Source organism: Candida albicans, chromosome 2 (assembly GCF_000182965.3).
Source record: "Candida albicans SC5314 chromosome 2, complete sequence".
Classification (NCBI taxonomy): Eukaryota; Fungi; Ascomycota; class Pichiomycetes; order Serinales; family Debaryomycetaceae; genus Candida; species Candida albicans.
Genome location: NC_032090.1, coordinates 1,961,953 through 1,977,108, shown reverse-complemented (window position 1 = coordinate 1,977,108; position 15,156 = coordinate 1,961,953). Strand labels below are relative to the sequence as shown.

The 15,156-nt window shown below is 33.6% G+C and overlaps 7 protein-coding genes across 7 annotated transcripts; 3 read left to right on the top strand and 4 right to left on the bottom strand. All coding sequences in view use genetic code 12, as the record gives it.

Annotated features, from left to right (window-relative positions):
* Positions 1 to 2,012: 2,012 nt before the first annotated feature.
* On the bottom strand, positions 2,013 to 2,504 carry CAALFM_C209650WA (uncharacterized protein; the record flags this gene model as incomplete). Its single annotated transcript, XM_709468.1, has 1 exon — positions 2,013 to 2,504. One exon carries the CDS (start codon positions 2,502 to 2,504, stop codon positions 2,013 to 2,015), a length of 492 nt encoding a protein of 163 aa, XP_714561.1.
* Positions 2,505 to 3,389: 885 nt separating this feature from the next.
* Positions 3,390 to 4,715, bottom strand: PMI1 (mannose-6-phosphate isomerase; the record flags this gene model as incomplete). The annotated part of the gene is made up of 1 exon (XM_709469.1): positions 3,390 to 4,715. One exon carries the CDS (start codon positions 4,713 to 4,715, stop codon positions 3,390 to 3,392), a length of 1,326 nt encoding a protein of 441 aa, XP_714562.1.
* Positions 4,716 to 5,448: 733 nt separating this feature from the next.
* Positions 5,449 to 5,958, top strand: CAALFM_C209630CA (uncharacterized protein; the record flags this gene model as incomplete). Its single annotated transcript, XM_709470.2, has 1 exon — positions 5,449 to 5,958. One exon carries the CDS (start codon positions 5,449 to 5,451, stop codon positions 5,956 to 5,958), a length of 510 nt encoding a protein of 169 aa, XP_714563.1.
* On the bottom strand, positions 5,945 to 8,158 carry CAALFM_C209620WA (protein disulfide isomerase; the record flags this gene model as incomplete). The annotated part of the gene is made up of 1 exon (XM_709471.2): positions 5,945 to 8,158. The coding sequence occupies one exon, from the start codon at positions 8,156 to 8,158 to the stop codon at positions 5,945 to 5,947; it is 2,214 nt and encodes a 737-aa protein (XP_714564.2).
* A 343-nt stretch (positions 8,159 to 8,501) lies between these two features.
* On the bottom strand, positions 8,502 to 9,602 carry CAALFM_C209610WA (NAD+ transporter; the record flags this gene model as incomplete). Its single annotated transcript, XM_709472.2, has 1 exon — positions 8,502 to 9,602. The coding sequence occupies one exon, from the start codon at positions 9,600 to 9,602 to the stop codon at positions 8,502 to 8,504; it is 1,101 nt and encodes a 366-aa protein (XP_714565.2).
* Positions 9,603 to 10,682: 1,080 nt separating this feature from the next.
* CAALFM_C209600CA (uncharacterized protein) lies at positions 10,683 to 11,183 on the top strand (the record flags this gene model as incomplete). Its single annotated transcript, XM_709473.1, has 1 exon — positions 10,683 to 11,183. The coding sequence occupies one exon, from the start codon at positions 10,683 to 10,685 to the stop codon at positions 11,181 to 11,183; it is 501 nt and encodes a 166-aa protein (XP_714566.1).
* A 2,857-nt stretch (positions 11,184 to 14,040) lies between these two features.
* Positions 14,041 to 15,057, top strand: CAALFM_C209590CA (Cu/Pi carrier; the record flags this gene model as incomplete). The annotated part of the gene is made up of 1 exon (XM_709474.2): positions 14,041 to 15,057. One exon carries the CDS (start codon positions 14,041 to 14,043, stop codon positions 15,055 to 15,057), a length of 1,017 nt encoding a protein of 338 aa, XP_714567.1.
* Positions 15,058 to 15,156: the final 99 nt, after the last annotated feature.

Genomic DNA, 15,156 nt, shown 5'->3' with positions numbered 1-15,156 from the left:
AGTTCTCTTTGTTGGCTTTCATATATCTCCTTGTTATTTTGGGTTCGGTTTTCCTTAAATATTCAAGTGGTTGCCAACATTTCACACCATCTTCCAATAAAACAAAAAAAAAAAATCCCCTTCTGATTTTCTCCATTTGTGTTTCAATATACTAATGACTTTATAATCAGCCATTTGGAGTTTCTATCAATTAATGTAAGCTGTAATAGGAGAGGGATGGATAAATAAAGGTGATAATTTGGATTGCAAAAAAAAAAGCACCAAAAAATAGTATAACCAACGAACAGTGATTGCACCCACCAGTTACCAAACAATGCCAATTGAAAACAAAAAAAAATTGGTTTCAGTGAAACAGACTATAATAAATAGAAACAATTTACCCGTGGTAACTGAAATATTTCCAAATTTTTGATTGGGAAACACCTAGTTAATAAATACTGTTGGAAATGAAAAATAACTCGGAAAAAGGGCTAAAAAAACCCTTAAAAGTTCTTTATCCTCTTTCCCTTGAAAATCTCCTATTTTTCCCATGTGTAATAGAACTATATCACCACAGCACTTTTTTACAGGTAGCAATGTTACAATTAAAAACTTAAATTAAGATTACTTACAAAGAGATATTCATATGTATTATCATATACCTTATAATGCAATAACTTGACAATGAAAGAGAAAAGTAAAGGGGGGGAATAATAACAGAAGAACTTATAACAAAAAAGGGAGAATCTTAACATTGAAATTGCAAGTTAATGTGGAGAGTTGATTGATTCGAGGGTTTGATCTCCAAATTGACGATAGAATGAGGAAAAGGAGTAATAACCATAAGAAAGGGTAAAATTAGGTCAGGTAATTAACTCTAAACTGAAAAACTGAAAAAAATAACAGGAATTGTTGAACACTCTAAAGAATCTTAATTTGCCATCAATTGGTTATACTATTTTGGGTTTGACTTGTCTACTAAACCCTTTTATTTGCATAATTCAATTGTATGGGTATTTTATGTTCGTTTAAAGTGAAAATAATAAGGAAAAGGACTTTCGGGTCAATCTACCAACTAACCAACTAACCTAAAACGAGCCTTATGCTCTTAACTCAGATCATTGCATGTGGCTAGTTTTGTCTTTATGATATGACTTAAAATACAAACTTTGTGACTATTGTTTTGTGGATTTATGATTTGTAACTATAAAGAGGAGTTAAAGTATCTGAAATGAAAGGTGTGAAAAATATGACTGCAAAATTATCTCAAGCAGCGCAGTGTTAAACGTCAGAATCATTTACGCCAAAGCAAGAGCTCGACAATCTGGTTTAAATTCAAAAAAATATTAAAAATCAATCAATTACATTACTTCTTGAATGTCTTCTTTTTAGTATGAAGTATACTGAAAAATCATATTCGATACGAGTTATTAGACTTCGGTATCGAATTTAAACAATTGCGAATAAAAAGCTAATAGTAGTTGTCGTAACTGCATGTGATTTCATAAACCTAATATCACGTATTGCTTGTTTCTTCCAAAACTTGAAGCCAAATGACCGTAAATTATTAACTATAACTTCCTCATTTAAAAATTTCAAAGGTAATGGAGTTTCCTCTACTGTGAAAAAAAAAAGTACCTAAAATGTTGATAATTGGTTGTGTGTGTGTGATTAAAACTAGTTCTTGAAAGTCAAGATCAACCAAACACCTCACCTAGATGTAGTATCTACAATTACTATTGTTTGAACAACGACAATCGTCTTAAAATGTTGGGTAAAAAATTTGCAATTGGTTGCACTTCGAAAATCTATCCAATGTACTTAGTCTTACAAAAATCAAGCAACGCTATATGTGAGTTCCATTACCAACTGCATAACGGTATAGACATTAAGAGCAGACATAATGGAAGATAATACTACAGATGGACAACAGCACCATGACAATTAATCCTCACATTCTCAAAAATTGCTTTATATATGAGTATACATATATGTGTGCCTATATAATAGATATATTTTCTGATAAATCTTCCTTAATCGGTTTCCTCATTCTCGGCATCACCATCAGCTTGTTCAGAGTCACCATTTCTAGTGCCTCTGGAATTAAAACCACCTCTGCCTCTACCTCTTCCTCTGAATCCACCTCTTCCTCTTCCTCTGGCTCTGAATCCACCTCTACCTCTACCTCTTCTGAAACCAGGTAAATTGGTTCTTTTGGCAGTAACTCTTAATTCTCTACCTCTGAATTCTTTACCATGTAATTCATCAATGGCTTTTTGTACGCTTTCAGTTTGTTCAAATTCAATATAAGCGTATCCCTTAGGTAATCCACTAAATCTATCAAACAAGATGGTAACACGTTCAATTACCCCAACACCATGGAAAAATTCTTCCAATTGTTCTGGGGTACTTTGATAATCGACATTACCAACATATACTGAACGACCATCGATTTCTTCTTGTTTAGCCAATCTTTCTTGTCTCTCTTCTTCAGTTTCTTGAACTCTAACTTTTTCTTCAGACATTTTTAAACCTTCTTTCTTTCGTTATTTATATGATATATATATATATATTATTTTGTTCACGTTCACTTTTTTTTTTCAAATTCAACTTGATCTATCTATCAATCTTGATTCTTTTTCTTTTTACCTTTTCGTCTTGTTTTCTTCAACTACCTTTAGTTAACCTTATATTACCAGGTGATTTTCTTATTCAGTAACCGATACGATTGGGTGGCTAATTGGGATTGGGGAGGATACCACAAAGTATTCAGGTGTATATATGTTCTCTTTTTTTTTTATGGAGCAAGAGGAAAAAGGAGGAGGAGAGGGCGAAACGAAACGAAACGAAATGAAAGGGAAAAAAAAACTAAGAAGAAAATTTGCTCACAAAAAAAAAAATAATAATAATACAATCAAAAATTTCACTGTATCTACTATGTGGAGGAAATGAATAGTATGATGTGGGAGAATTATTCTTGGATTTCTTAAAATACCAACCTTAACACTCAATCAACTCAAAAGAGAATTGAATGATGTGTGAAAATTAAATTCTCTTTCATTTTTATTAAGTAGAACTAAACAAGTTCTTATTGTTTTCTTTTTTTTTTCAGTTTTAGTGTTTATATATTTACATTAGTACACTACTACTATTACAACTTTAATTTAATGGGCAATTACTACTACTATTGTCTATATCAGTGGAATTGAACTAATTGTGATAATATAAACTTTATGATTCTACTATAATGACGTTTATACGCGTTTACATATGGGTCAAGGAGGAAAATTAAACAAAGAAACACACTAGAAATAAAGTAAAATCAAAATGCTAACTCTTTATATCGTCTAAAAAAAATACACTTGGCCTACAAAAATTATAGACCTAATTATAAGTGAAAATTTGTCTCTCTATGCTTCCACAAAGGCTCTGTAGGTGGTAAAGTCTTGGTCTTGGTTAGCACTGTCAGCAGTTAATTCAATGCTAGAACCAGGGGCAACAAAGAAAACATAACCTGTATCTATTTTTTGCTTGGTTGAATCATCACCAGTAATTTGAATTGTTCCCTTACCATTGGTAGCGATAACAATAGAAGGACCATTCAATCCTTCAATTACTTGTTTACCACCTTTGGATTTATCGAAAATGGTTTGTAAAACAGAGAATTCAGCGATTGGGGGATCATATAACACTGACTTGACAGCATCACCTTTTGATCTTGGGAACTCTTGTAATGGCATTTTTTGTTTTTCAACTGATTCATATGAATAAGTCAACATTTCCACAAGATTTTTCACATCTTTGAATTTTGGAGTGAACCCAGCTCTAACAACATTATCAGAAGCAGCCATGCATTCAATTATATCACCACTAATATAAGCATGAGGATCTTTGGCTTGTAAGAACATTGCTTCCCCTTTGTTCAAACCAACGTGGTTCAATAAGAGACATCCACAAAATAATCCGATGTCATTAGGAAATTGTTTGTTTAATCTTTGTATTAACTCCGGTAATCTAGAATCAATATCCTTGAACACTTGAGGTTCTCTGTCTGTTCTTTCAAGTAATTTAGCTGTTTGTTGTTTTATAACGTCATCATCAGTGTTCATTAATTTACCAAACACTTTTTGCAACAATTTTCTATTGTTAACATCATCTTGACTTCCAACTTCTGCTGGTAGTTTAATACCACTGATAAATTCGTCAACTAATTCTTGACCAATAATTTCATTCAATTCAGGAACAGTAGCCAAAGTTTTAGCCAATTGGTCCAAAGGTTTAAACCCACAAAACCCTTCAAAATCTGTAACAGCAATGGCCATTTCTGGTTTATGATTGTCGTCTGGATAATTCTTAGGGTCAGCAGCATGTAGTTGTGCACCTAATTTCTTGTCAGGGTGAGCTTGAATAGATAAAACTTTTTCAATAGATAACACTTTGAAAAGAAATGGTAATTCCTTGGATGAACCAAATTTGGTAATGATAGATTCACCCAAGTATTCTTGTGGTTTAGCAGTGACCAAATCACGTAAAGTTTGATTGTTTAAATCAATGGCCTTGGAAGGAACTGAAGGATGAGTACCCATCCATAATTCAGCGTATGGTTTAGTTTCATCTATGGTGATTGATGGGTCAGAATTGTGAACAAATTGGGCAACTGCTGATGATGAACCAATTTTACCCCAATCGTAGTTTTGGTATCCACATTGGATTCTAAATAATTTTTCTGAAGACATAACGAATGTAAAGTTATAAAGAGTTTGCTTCTATCTAGTGATTATTATAAAAGAAAAAGGTGTTGATAAAAAGAAAAAGGAAAAATTTCAAATTTATTTTTAGTATTTATTTTTTTTTTTTTTGGCCTTGTGTTGTTGTTGTTATTCTTCGTGCTGGCTGGGCAGGAGAGTGAAAAAAAAAAAACACTAAAAAATAGAAACACACGCGGCAAGATCTTATTTATTCAAAATTAAATGGTGTACATGTTTATGTTTGAATGTCTTATTGTTAGTCGGTTTGTTTGTAGTGAGAGACAACGTGGGTAATCAATATAGACAAGTTTAAAAAAAATCGATTCTAATATGACAATACTCAAATTGTTTATTAATAATGACGATTACACGATTGGACACGTATACAAAAAAATTTCATGTCACAAAAAGAAGACGGAAAATCTCAAGATCTGTAAATTGTTCTTTTCATCGGAGTTTTGTTTTCCCTTTCTTCAAATATACAATTCTTTGGAAAAAACTCAATAAAGAAATGATTACAATGATTACCTGCTATACTTGACTTTACTGCTTAGTTATTAACAGTCATTTGGTTAAACACTTGAACTCAAATCATTTTGATAGTTTAATTCAAATGTTAGCTCCAGGTACACGAAATCTCGATACTAAATTCGAACTTGTTGACACGAAAAAAAAATAATAATAATAACACCCCGTCTACACTTTCTTTCTCCCATTAACTATGAGTGATTGGATAGAAACTCCACCTGAAAATAGGATCTCTAAAGATGCACAAATCGAAAGCTTGGATAATATAGTCATAAGTGGATATGTCACAATCAATCGCAATGTCAAAATATCTTTAGATCCACCAACACCATCGTCGCCATCACCAATTTTATCAATCGGCAAATATTGTTATATATACCCCGACGTAGAAATAACACCATCTACAGAGAAAATGTTTATTGGATCCTATGTCATTATTGGGAGCTCGAGTAAAATCATGGCTAAAGATATTGGCAATAGAGTTATAATTGAAGATAATTGTGTTGTACATCCACATTGTGTGATTTATGATTGTTGTTTAATAAAAAGTGGTACCATTATTCCCAATAAAGTAGTGATTCCACCATATAGTAAAGTGAGCGGCACTCCAGGAGTTGATTTCACAATACAACCATTACACAATAGTTATAAGAAAAGCATAGAATTAGAAGCTAAACAATTACAGATACTTAATCCTTCTTAGGCGTAAAATTATTACCAATAATACCACCACCGCCACTGCTAGGTGTTGATGATGACGGCCTTTTGAATAACCATCTTCTACTGCTTCTTCTTCCTAGACGAAGAACAAGAAAACCAGTAGTGTAAATTGACAAGAAAAAGCCAATGTATCCCCAAACACCATAATCATGTACATAATCCATAAACCCTAGAACACCTCCATAGGGACTACCCACTATTGCTGCTTTCAATTTGTCATCCTTAGCTAATAATGACATCAAAACCTTTTTCAATTCTTTTGGTTCATTTGTTAATTTGTTCCCCTGGGTATCTTTGTTCCAATAGTAGCGGTTATCTTTAGACAAGACCACCACATCGCCAACTTGATAATTATTAGGATTAAGTCTCCATCCTTTAACCCCACCAAACTGTTTATATGCATTAGGCAAATCAATAAATGTAAATAAGACTTGATCATTCTCCCACAATTCTGGTATTACTTGTTGTAGCTCTTTTAATGCATCAATAGTTTCTTGATTTTGCTCTTGTAATTTTTCCACGGTGGCAGCACTCACTTGATTACTTTGTTTAAATCTATCGAAATAATATTTTTGCTTTAAATGGTGGTATTCGTGTGCTGCTAACGATAATTTGTACAATTGATTATCTGTTCCCTTCAAGTCCAGTAAATCAGTAAACAATACCACAACTTTATGGTCTTGATACTTTTCATTGTTTTTGAAATAATAAGGAGCCAATTGTGGGGTTAATTGGCCATACAAAGGATACTGAATACTATTGATAAAACTCTCTACTTTGTCATAGGTTTTCATATCTTCGGGAGATAGACTTTGATAAACGTCGGCAATTAATGAGTTATCTTTGAAAACAAGTATTGTTGGTTTTGTTGTTAATGTAGTCAAGACTTGTATCGATTTATCAAATTCATATTTATCGTTTTCATCATAATTTATATATTCAATTAAATTTTGACCCATAGTCAATACATTTTCTTCAATTTTTTTATGTTTTCCCTTGTGTAATTGGATATTAAACGGAGACTCTTGGATTGTTTTGAGTAAATGGGGTAATATTTTTTCATCTTCTTCAGTGACTTTATCAATATCATAATAAAACACTACGGTTATTTTACTTTTCAAAGGATAAAATTGGGCAATAGGTTCATGGGACAATACTTTGGTGTATTCCATGACTTCGGTAATACCACGAGCAGAAACAACTTCAAATTGAGAATTTTGGAATAATTTCTGGACCCACCATTTCATTCTATTTACATCGACGTAATCGTTATAATCAAAACGAACGGCCCCTATTGATTCAGGTAAAAACATAATAAATTGAGGTTCATTGTTACTGGTTATCTTCAACTTGTCACAAACTTCTCTATGATCACGACACATGAAATGACCAGTATCAGAAATTGACAAAATTTTGTTTGATAATCGATCCCATATTTGTTTTGCAGGTAAACAATCCTCACAATTCGAGAACCCCAACCTACCTCGATGCTCTACACTTTTCCATTGCCTCTTTGTGGCCGGGAAAAATGAAACAAACATTGGAGTAGAAATATTACCATCAATGATCTTAGACATAGTGTCAACATCTAACAACTGTGAAGAACTGGGTAAATTAATTGCACCTGAATCGAATTCGGCCGTGGCTTCTCGTAAATATTTGATGATATTCTCAACATTTCTATCGAGATTTCTTGGAAATGAATCAATGTTTTTCAGTTTCCCAGTTTTCTTGCCATCTTTATCAACGGCAGGGGCATACAACAATATGTTAGGATAAAAATCTATATGCTCACGCTCACATAAATCACCACTTTCAATACAATTGACCTGTTTCATTTCAATATTCAAATCAGGGTATTCAGTGACAAATTTTATATAGGTTTCCTTCCATGTTGGTGCAAATTCTTTACAATGATGGCAATATGGCGAAAAAAATTCAACAAGTACAAGTTTTTCTCGAGTGAGTTTGTCAAATTCTTTCATTGATAATGTAGGAGGGACATCCATCTTTGATTGGGATTTAAGTTGAGAGTTTGATTCATCATCAGATTGACGTTTGTGTTCCCCATTTGTCACTTGATCTGCAATTATTTGAGGTTCAAGTGGGTTTATCTCAGAGCCCACTACCCCTACTGCTGCTGTTGTCAAGAATCCAAGCAATGATAAGATAGATAGTTTCATAATATGTTTTTTTTAAATCCCCATATAATATAGTTAAATGAAAAGGGTGTTCTTATGTTTTTTCTTTTCAGGGGGGGGATGGGTGTTCACTCTCTATCTTCTTGGTGTTGAAAAGTTAACCTTGATAGTTGAGAAATCTAAATATGTCGGAAAAGAAAATCTTTGGCGTAGATTTGCGTGGGCCAATTTTTTTTCTGTGTTCTTCCCTTGCATTAAATTATTATTTTATTGTCAAGGATCTATTATGTATGTGGAGAGTTGTGTGTATACCGAAAAAAAAACTTCTATTAACATACGTACTACCAAATATACAAAATAATAAATACACAATTCTCTATACTTACTAATGTGTAAACTTGCTTTTAAGTCTCCCGTTAATCTCTAATAAATATGTTTTGAAATATTCAAAACTTACTAATGTCACAGCACTGGCAGGTAAAGTTCGTGCCAAGTTGGTAAAATATCCCGAATAAAACCCTCTGAGTCCATCTTTTTGGAAAATCGATGAGACGGTTTTCACTAATGATTTTGATTTGCCCTTGTCACGTCGAAGTTGCATTCTTGTTCTTAGTATTTCATGTGGATATGTGACTGTACTAGCAACCATTTTTGAGAAGGAAGATGCTGCAATAAGCCTCCATAATACCCCATTTGAACCAGAATCGTTAGACATTAAATTGCAATGAAGCAAGCTCTTGAGTTTTTCATATACAGGGAAATGTATTCCAACATGTAACAACCCAAATAATGATGGGATCAACCCACTATAAAACACTTTCAATCCTTCGTGTTGATACATTTTTTTGAATGCATCAAAAGTGCCTCTATAATAAACTTGTTGGCCTTCTTTTCCAGTTTGTACCATTAATCGAGTTTTCACAACCCAGATCGGATTTACTGCAATTGAACTAGTCATTCCAGCAGTCAATGCTGAACAGAAATGTATAATCGATGGATTCTCGATATTGTATTGGTGTAAAAATGATGGATAGAATCTTTTGGCTTGTTCATATACAGTGAAATAAATCGTCCATGTAGGTAAATATCCAATCATGGTAGGCACTAACCCACGGTATAATCCACGAATCCCTTCTTCACGAAGAATGGTTTTAAATGTCCCTAAAAACCCATTATACTTTAAATTTTCCCCCACAGTACCTTGTGCCTGCAATCGAGTTTTGACCACATCCAAAGGACACACCACTATTCCTGCAAGAAACCCAGATGCTGCCCCAGCAATGGTAATTAGTTGGTTGTTTGAAAGTCGAGATAGTATGGTAGGTGGTGGTATCTCTCCTAGCTTTTCAATTTTATGGACTACGGGGAAAGTGGGAGCTTTTGATTGACGAAATTCTAGGTCTTCTCCCTGTACTATATCGGAAAAATCAGGCACTTGGGATGAATCCTTTGCATTATCTAGTATTGGTGTTGGATCATTTGACATCTTCTTGTATAGTGTATGATCAGGTAAGTTAGGAATTGAATAAATAAATATGTAGATCTATGTAAATAATTAATTAAGATGTTGATGCTGGCTTTCTATTAGGCCCAAAATGCTATGAATTTGAATATTAAAATGTTTATTATTAAAACTGTAGCGTGGTTGCTTATATCATATGTGTGTTTGTGACTTACAATGTGTAAATTCTATCAAGCAAAACGTGTGAAAGTGACAAAGATATAAATGAAATGGGTTACTGCGGCTAGTGGGGTAAATGGTGGTGGCAGTAGTGGTGATGGGGATGCTAGTACAATGAATAAATATACCTGGGTTGGTTAATTAAATGTTTATTAATAATGATGTTTTTTTTTCTCACTGAAGTATTTTTTTTTTTGTCTTCGAGAGAGAGAGAGGAAGGATTTCCAGGTTCAGTTAAAACTAAATAGTTTTAGTCAAAGAGAAAAAGAAACTAAAATTACCAGTTCAGATAACAACAGCGAGCTTCCTATTAATATTGTCAATTGAATCTACTAGTTCGTCGATCTGTTGGTATGACTAGTTAGTTGGAATGGTACAACTAAAACATAACCCGATCTCTTTACATGTTAGATAATTGGAATCTTTGTCACAAGTTAGATAAACTGTCAATAATGACAAATAACCGAAAGTATGATTTTTGGCACTAACTATTTCAAATGGGGTTTTTTTGGCGGGATCCTGCTATGCCGACTAGCGGACCAATCTCCCAAAAATTAAGTTTAATGCGGATCCAAAAAAACATATTTAGGCATAATTCCGTTACCCTGAGCTTTTTGTTTGGTATATGAAATAATTTGTTCAAGCTACTACAATTGGACCACCTACTTAACTGAAATGATCAAAATGTTTAATTAGCGGCTGTTCTTCCTTAGCATGGTTGATGTTTCTTTAGTTGGTTGATCTTCCTTTGCTAACAATTCACCCCTCTTTTGACTGTTTTACACTACCATAATCAGAAATGAGAGATGAAAAAAAAATGGATTACTCATTCAAGCATACTTTTCAGTTTTCGAATATATCAACAATCATCATCGAAACACCACAATGGTTAAATTTTTATTGAAAGCATCAGCTGAACTATCTAATGTCACTGGTTTGGAACCTTCTGACACTCCAGAACATCCTTATGAATATACATTTCAAATAGAATGCACAAAATGCCGTACCACCCATGATAAAGACATTCAGATAAATCAATACGAAAAGCATGAAATCAGTGGTAGCAGAGGAGAAGCCAGTTTTGTATTCAGATGTAAAGAATGTAAACATGAACATTCAGCAAGTATATTGAGAACAAATGAGAAATTATCAACTACTGAAGATAGTGTTAATGATAAAGCGTCAGCCACAATACTTGAAATTGATGCTAGAGGAATAGATTTTTTGAAATTTATTCCAATTGGAGAGTTCCTGGCTGTTGGATCAGAAACTAATACTAAGTTCGCAGATATTGATTTATCTGAAGGTGAATGGTATGACGTTGATGAAAAATCAAATGATGAGGTATCTATAGTAGATGTGAGTTGGGAAATATCACGTTCATAGGTGAATAAATTGTCATCATATCTGTTGTCTTTGTTGAATTATTACAAATTTGCACAATTTTTTATTCATGTTAGGCTATTACTGGTAAGAAAAATGTTTATATATGTATTTGGACTTGACGATAAATTTTTGTAAGTGCATTAAATGTTGCATTTGCAGATAAATTTACACTTGAACTAACTTTTTGTAGAAACTTTTAATAGGAGTTAGCAGAATAATGAATTGAATAAAGTATACTTCAAAATAGTAAGTGTTGATTTGGTGCTATCTTTATATCATTCAGTGATTCAATTCTTTGCCAATTTCTTGCTGTGTTTTCCACTAATATAATGAATATCTCTAGAGTTTGTTTTTATTTTGGCATGTTAAGATACATTTGTGACTAGGGCTAGAAAAATCTTTCATCTTGAATTGTTTTACCATTTTTAAGTTGAAAACCAAAAATTTGCTTCTTTTCTTCATTACTGTAAGAACATTTATTACTTGCTTTAGTTTGTAGTCCGTTAAGATCAAGTAATACTGAGCCTAATTTGGCAGGATTCTATTTTCAGCATACATGATGTTTTTGTTGTTGCTGCGACTCATGCTTGGACTATATATTTCTTGGAATTTTCTATTTTAGTTTTAGCATAATTATCATCGTGTGAGCTTGTGAAATGCTTATGTTTAGTATCATTATTATGTGATTAATAAGAGCTTTATGGATTTGCAACCAACCCTAATTTTGCAGTGTCGTGCGTCTTGGTCGGCGTAACAAAATTTACAAGAACATATAAACCTTTTTGGGTGTCACTTTTTATTTTGCAACTTTTTACTACTTTTCTTTTTCTCGTCTTTATAGTCAAATTCACAAATGCATATCATCTATAAAGGACCTGAAGGGATCTGTACTACATTGAAGCCAATGAGAGTATCATTATGAGAAAGAGATTAGATCAAAAATATTACAGTATAAATAATAGATCAGAATATACTTCAAACAAAACACATAAAAGACTTTTTATATTATAAGACTCCAGAAGCAGCCTTAGAAATTCATTCCACTATTCCATGTCATAAATTCACGTTAAGAAGAAATTGTTAACCAAATCAAAACCGATCATCCCGAAACAAAGAAATAAGCATCCAATTACATATAAAACCAATCAATCAAACGTCAATCATCATAAAAAAACAAAAGTTCCATCTTGAAGCCGCTAGCATAATTAAATTTTTTCTAGATAATGAATCAATATATTATCAAGTATTATTTATAATAGAAGTACTAAATTGTCAAAGGAATAACCATAAAAACAGTTGAATTGTTGCTGTATCAATTTGATCTACAAAAGCTAATTAAAAACTCATATATGTTGTCTGAAGAGATCTTTATATATCATTTGTATACTTGGTATAGGATACGATATTCTGGGGGATAGGAGATACGATGTTATGAATGGTGCTATTGGGAGGAAGGAGTAGGTCCGAGGAAAAAGATGTAGTTGGAGATCCACGGATTCGAAACTCTTCTCATAGCGCAGCGCATCTCTTATAAGCAGGGTGCTAGGTATAAGGTGGAGGTACAAGAGCCAGCACTGGGACGGTTTTATTCTGTCCCGGGGTACGGTTGTGCCGGTTGCCAAAACTTGTACCATCTCTAGCGCCAACGAGGGCTAAGGCCAGGACTTGACCCAGGTCCAGAGCTAGGGCCAGGACAAGGGCCGGAGCTAAGGCCAAGGGTTGATGTCCCTAAGCTCAAGGGAAATGGCCAATCCCTGAGCAGGGTCTAAAGCCAAAGCCCGTGGCTAAACCGGTGGCAATACCGGTGGTCAGGACCACTGCTCTGGTCCACCCTAGTAAAGGCTCATTAGTTGTGGGCAAGGGTCCTTGCATGGCAGTAAGCAAAAGCCCAAACCAATGCATGGATAAGAAAACAGTTTGGTTTTGCTTTCCCCATAAAGACTAGTAACTATGTCTGGTATGTTTACTGAATATTACTGCAAGATATGTGGTTACTTTTCATCAATTCTAAAATTACAACTGAGCATTTATTTGTTGGATGCTGCATAGATTAGGTTATCAATCTTTTAGTTTTTTCAGGTATTTTATTACCGAGTCAACGGTTGCTGGTTTCTCGTCGGAAATAACGCATACTAAAACCGGAAACTAAATCAACGCGTTATGTACTGATGACAGCATGTCTATAACATTAACGGTGAGAATTAGAACTTTTCTTTGCATTAGCACTTACTTGTCTAATCTGTGAGCAAAAGTATTACATTATCAGATTTTGCTAGAGTGAAGAACTGCAATCAACAGGTACCTTGGCGAGTAGCAATTGATGTGGCATGGACGATTAAACTGAAATAATCGGAATTCTTCTAAGTATAGTTTTTAATGCCGCGCGAGTTAAACTTTAGTGTGTTCGGAAGTAATGGAAGGAAGAAAAAAAAAAGTACAAACTCACACGAACGAACCAACGAGCATAATTAATCCGTCCTTAGTTTCTTTCTCTCCTTCAAAGTTCCCACGATATCTAGTCCAAATTTTATTCTTTATCTTGCTCGGTTGCTGCTGTTTCGTATCGGTCCTTTTTTTTTCTTTTATTTCCTTCTCTTTCCCCCCTCCCTTTATTATTATTGTTAGCCCACCTCCTCTTCTTTCATAAAGTACCTCAATATAAATGCAGGTTTTCAATTGTATTTGTTATAAATAGCAATCTTAATTCCAACTAATTTCCTGTTTGATTATTATTATTTGTTGATTCTTCTTTCTTACTTTCTTTTTCTTATAAACAACCGGTATATTCTTGTTTCTATTCTTTCAAGAGTACTATAACTATTCAATTCTTTTTACCAATAATTACCAAACATAAACAATGGCAGGAAATAGTTTAGCTGATTCATTAACTCAACCATTGAACGATCAATTGAAAAAAGCAACCGATAAATTGACCGGTGGTGGTAGTGGTGGTGCCAGTTCAAGTTCTGGCGGTAGCAAAATCAAGTTGTTTACCCCTGAATATTATGCTGCTTGTACCGTTGGTGGAATAATTGCTTGTGGACCAACCCATTCCGCTGTCACCCCATTGGATTTAGTCAAATGTCGTCGTCAAGTCAATGCCAGTATATATAAATCAAACATTCAAGGATGGAAAACAATTTTGAAAACTCAAGGAGATTCAATTTTCACTGGGATTGGTGCCACATTCATTGGTTACAGTTTTCAAGGTGCTGGTAAATATGGATTTTATGAAGTATTTAAAAAGAAATACAGCGATTTAGTTGGACCTAAAGTTGCTCAAAATTATCAAACAGGAATTTTTTTGGCTGCTTCAGCCTCAGCAGAGTTTTTAGCAGATATTGCCTTGTGTCCTTGGGAAACCATTAAAGTTAAAACTCAAACGACAATTCCTCCTTATGCCAATTCGGTATTTGATGGATGGAAGAAAATCGTTGCTACTGAAGGGTTTGGTGGATTATATAAAGGTTTAGTACCATTATGGTGTCGACAAATTCCTTATACCATGGTGAAATTTGCAAGTTTTGAAAACATTGTCGCTGGTATTTATAGTTATTTGGGTAAACCAAAATCAGATTATACAAATTTACAACAAACTGGTGTTTCATTTTTGGGAGGTTATATTGCTGGTATTTTCTGTGCCATTGTGTCTCATCCTGCTGATGTTATGGTATCAAAAATCAATAATGAAAAACTGCCTAATGAATCTATCGGTCAAGCAATCTCCAAAATTTATAGTAAAATTGGATTTGCTGGATTATGGAATGGGTTGCCTGTGAGAATCGTTATGATTGGTACTTTGACTGGATTCCAATGGTTGATTTATGATTCATTTAAAGTTTATATTGGTTTGCCAACAACTGGTGGTCATTAAACACCTTCTTACACTACCCCAATTCCATGTACTCACACCATCATTATTAGTACAAGTTATATAAAATATTTATAGAATATATACATATATATTATTATG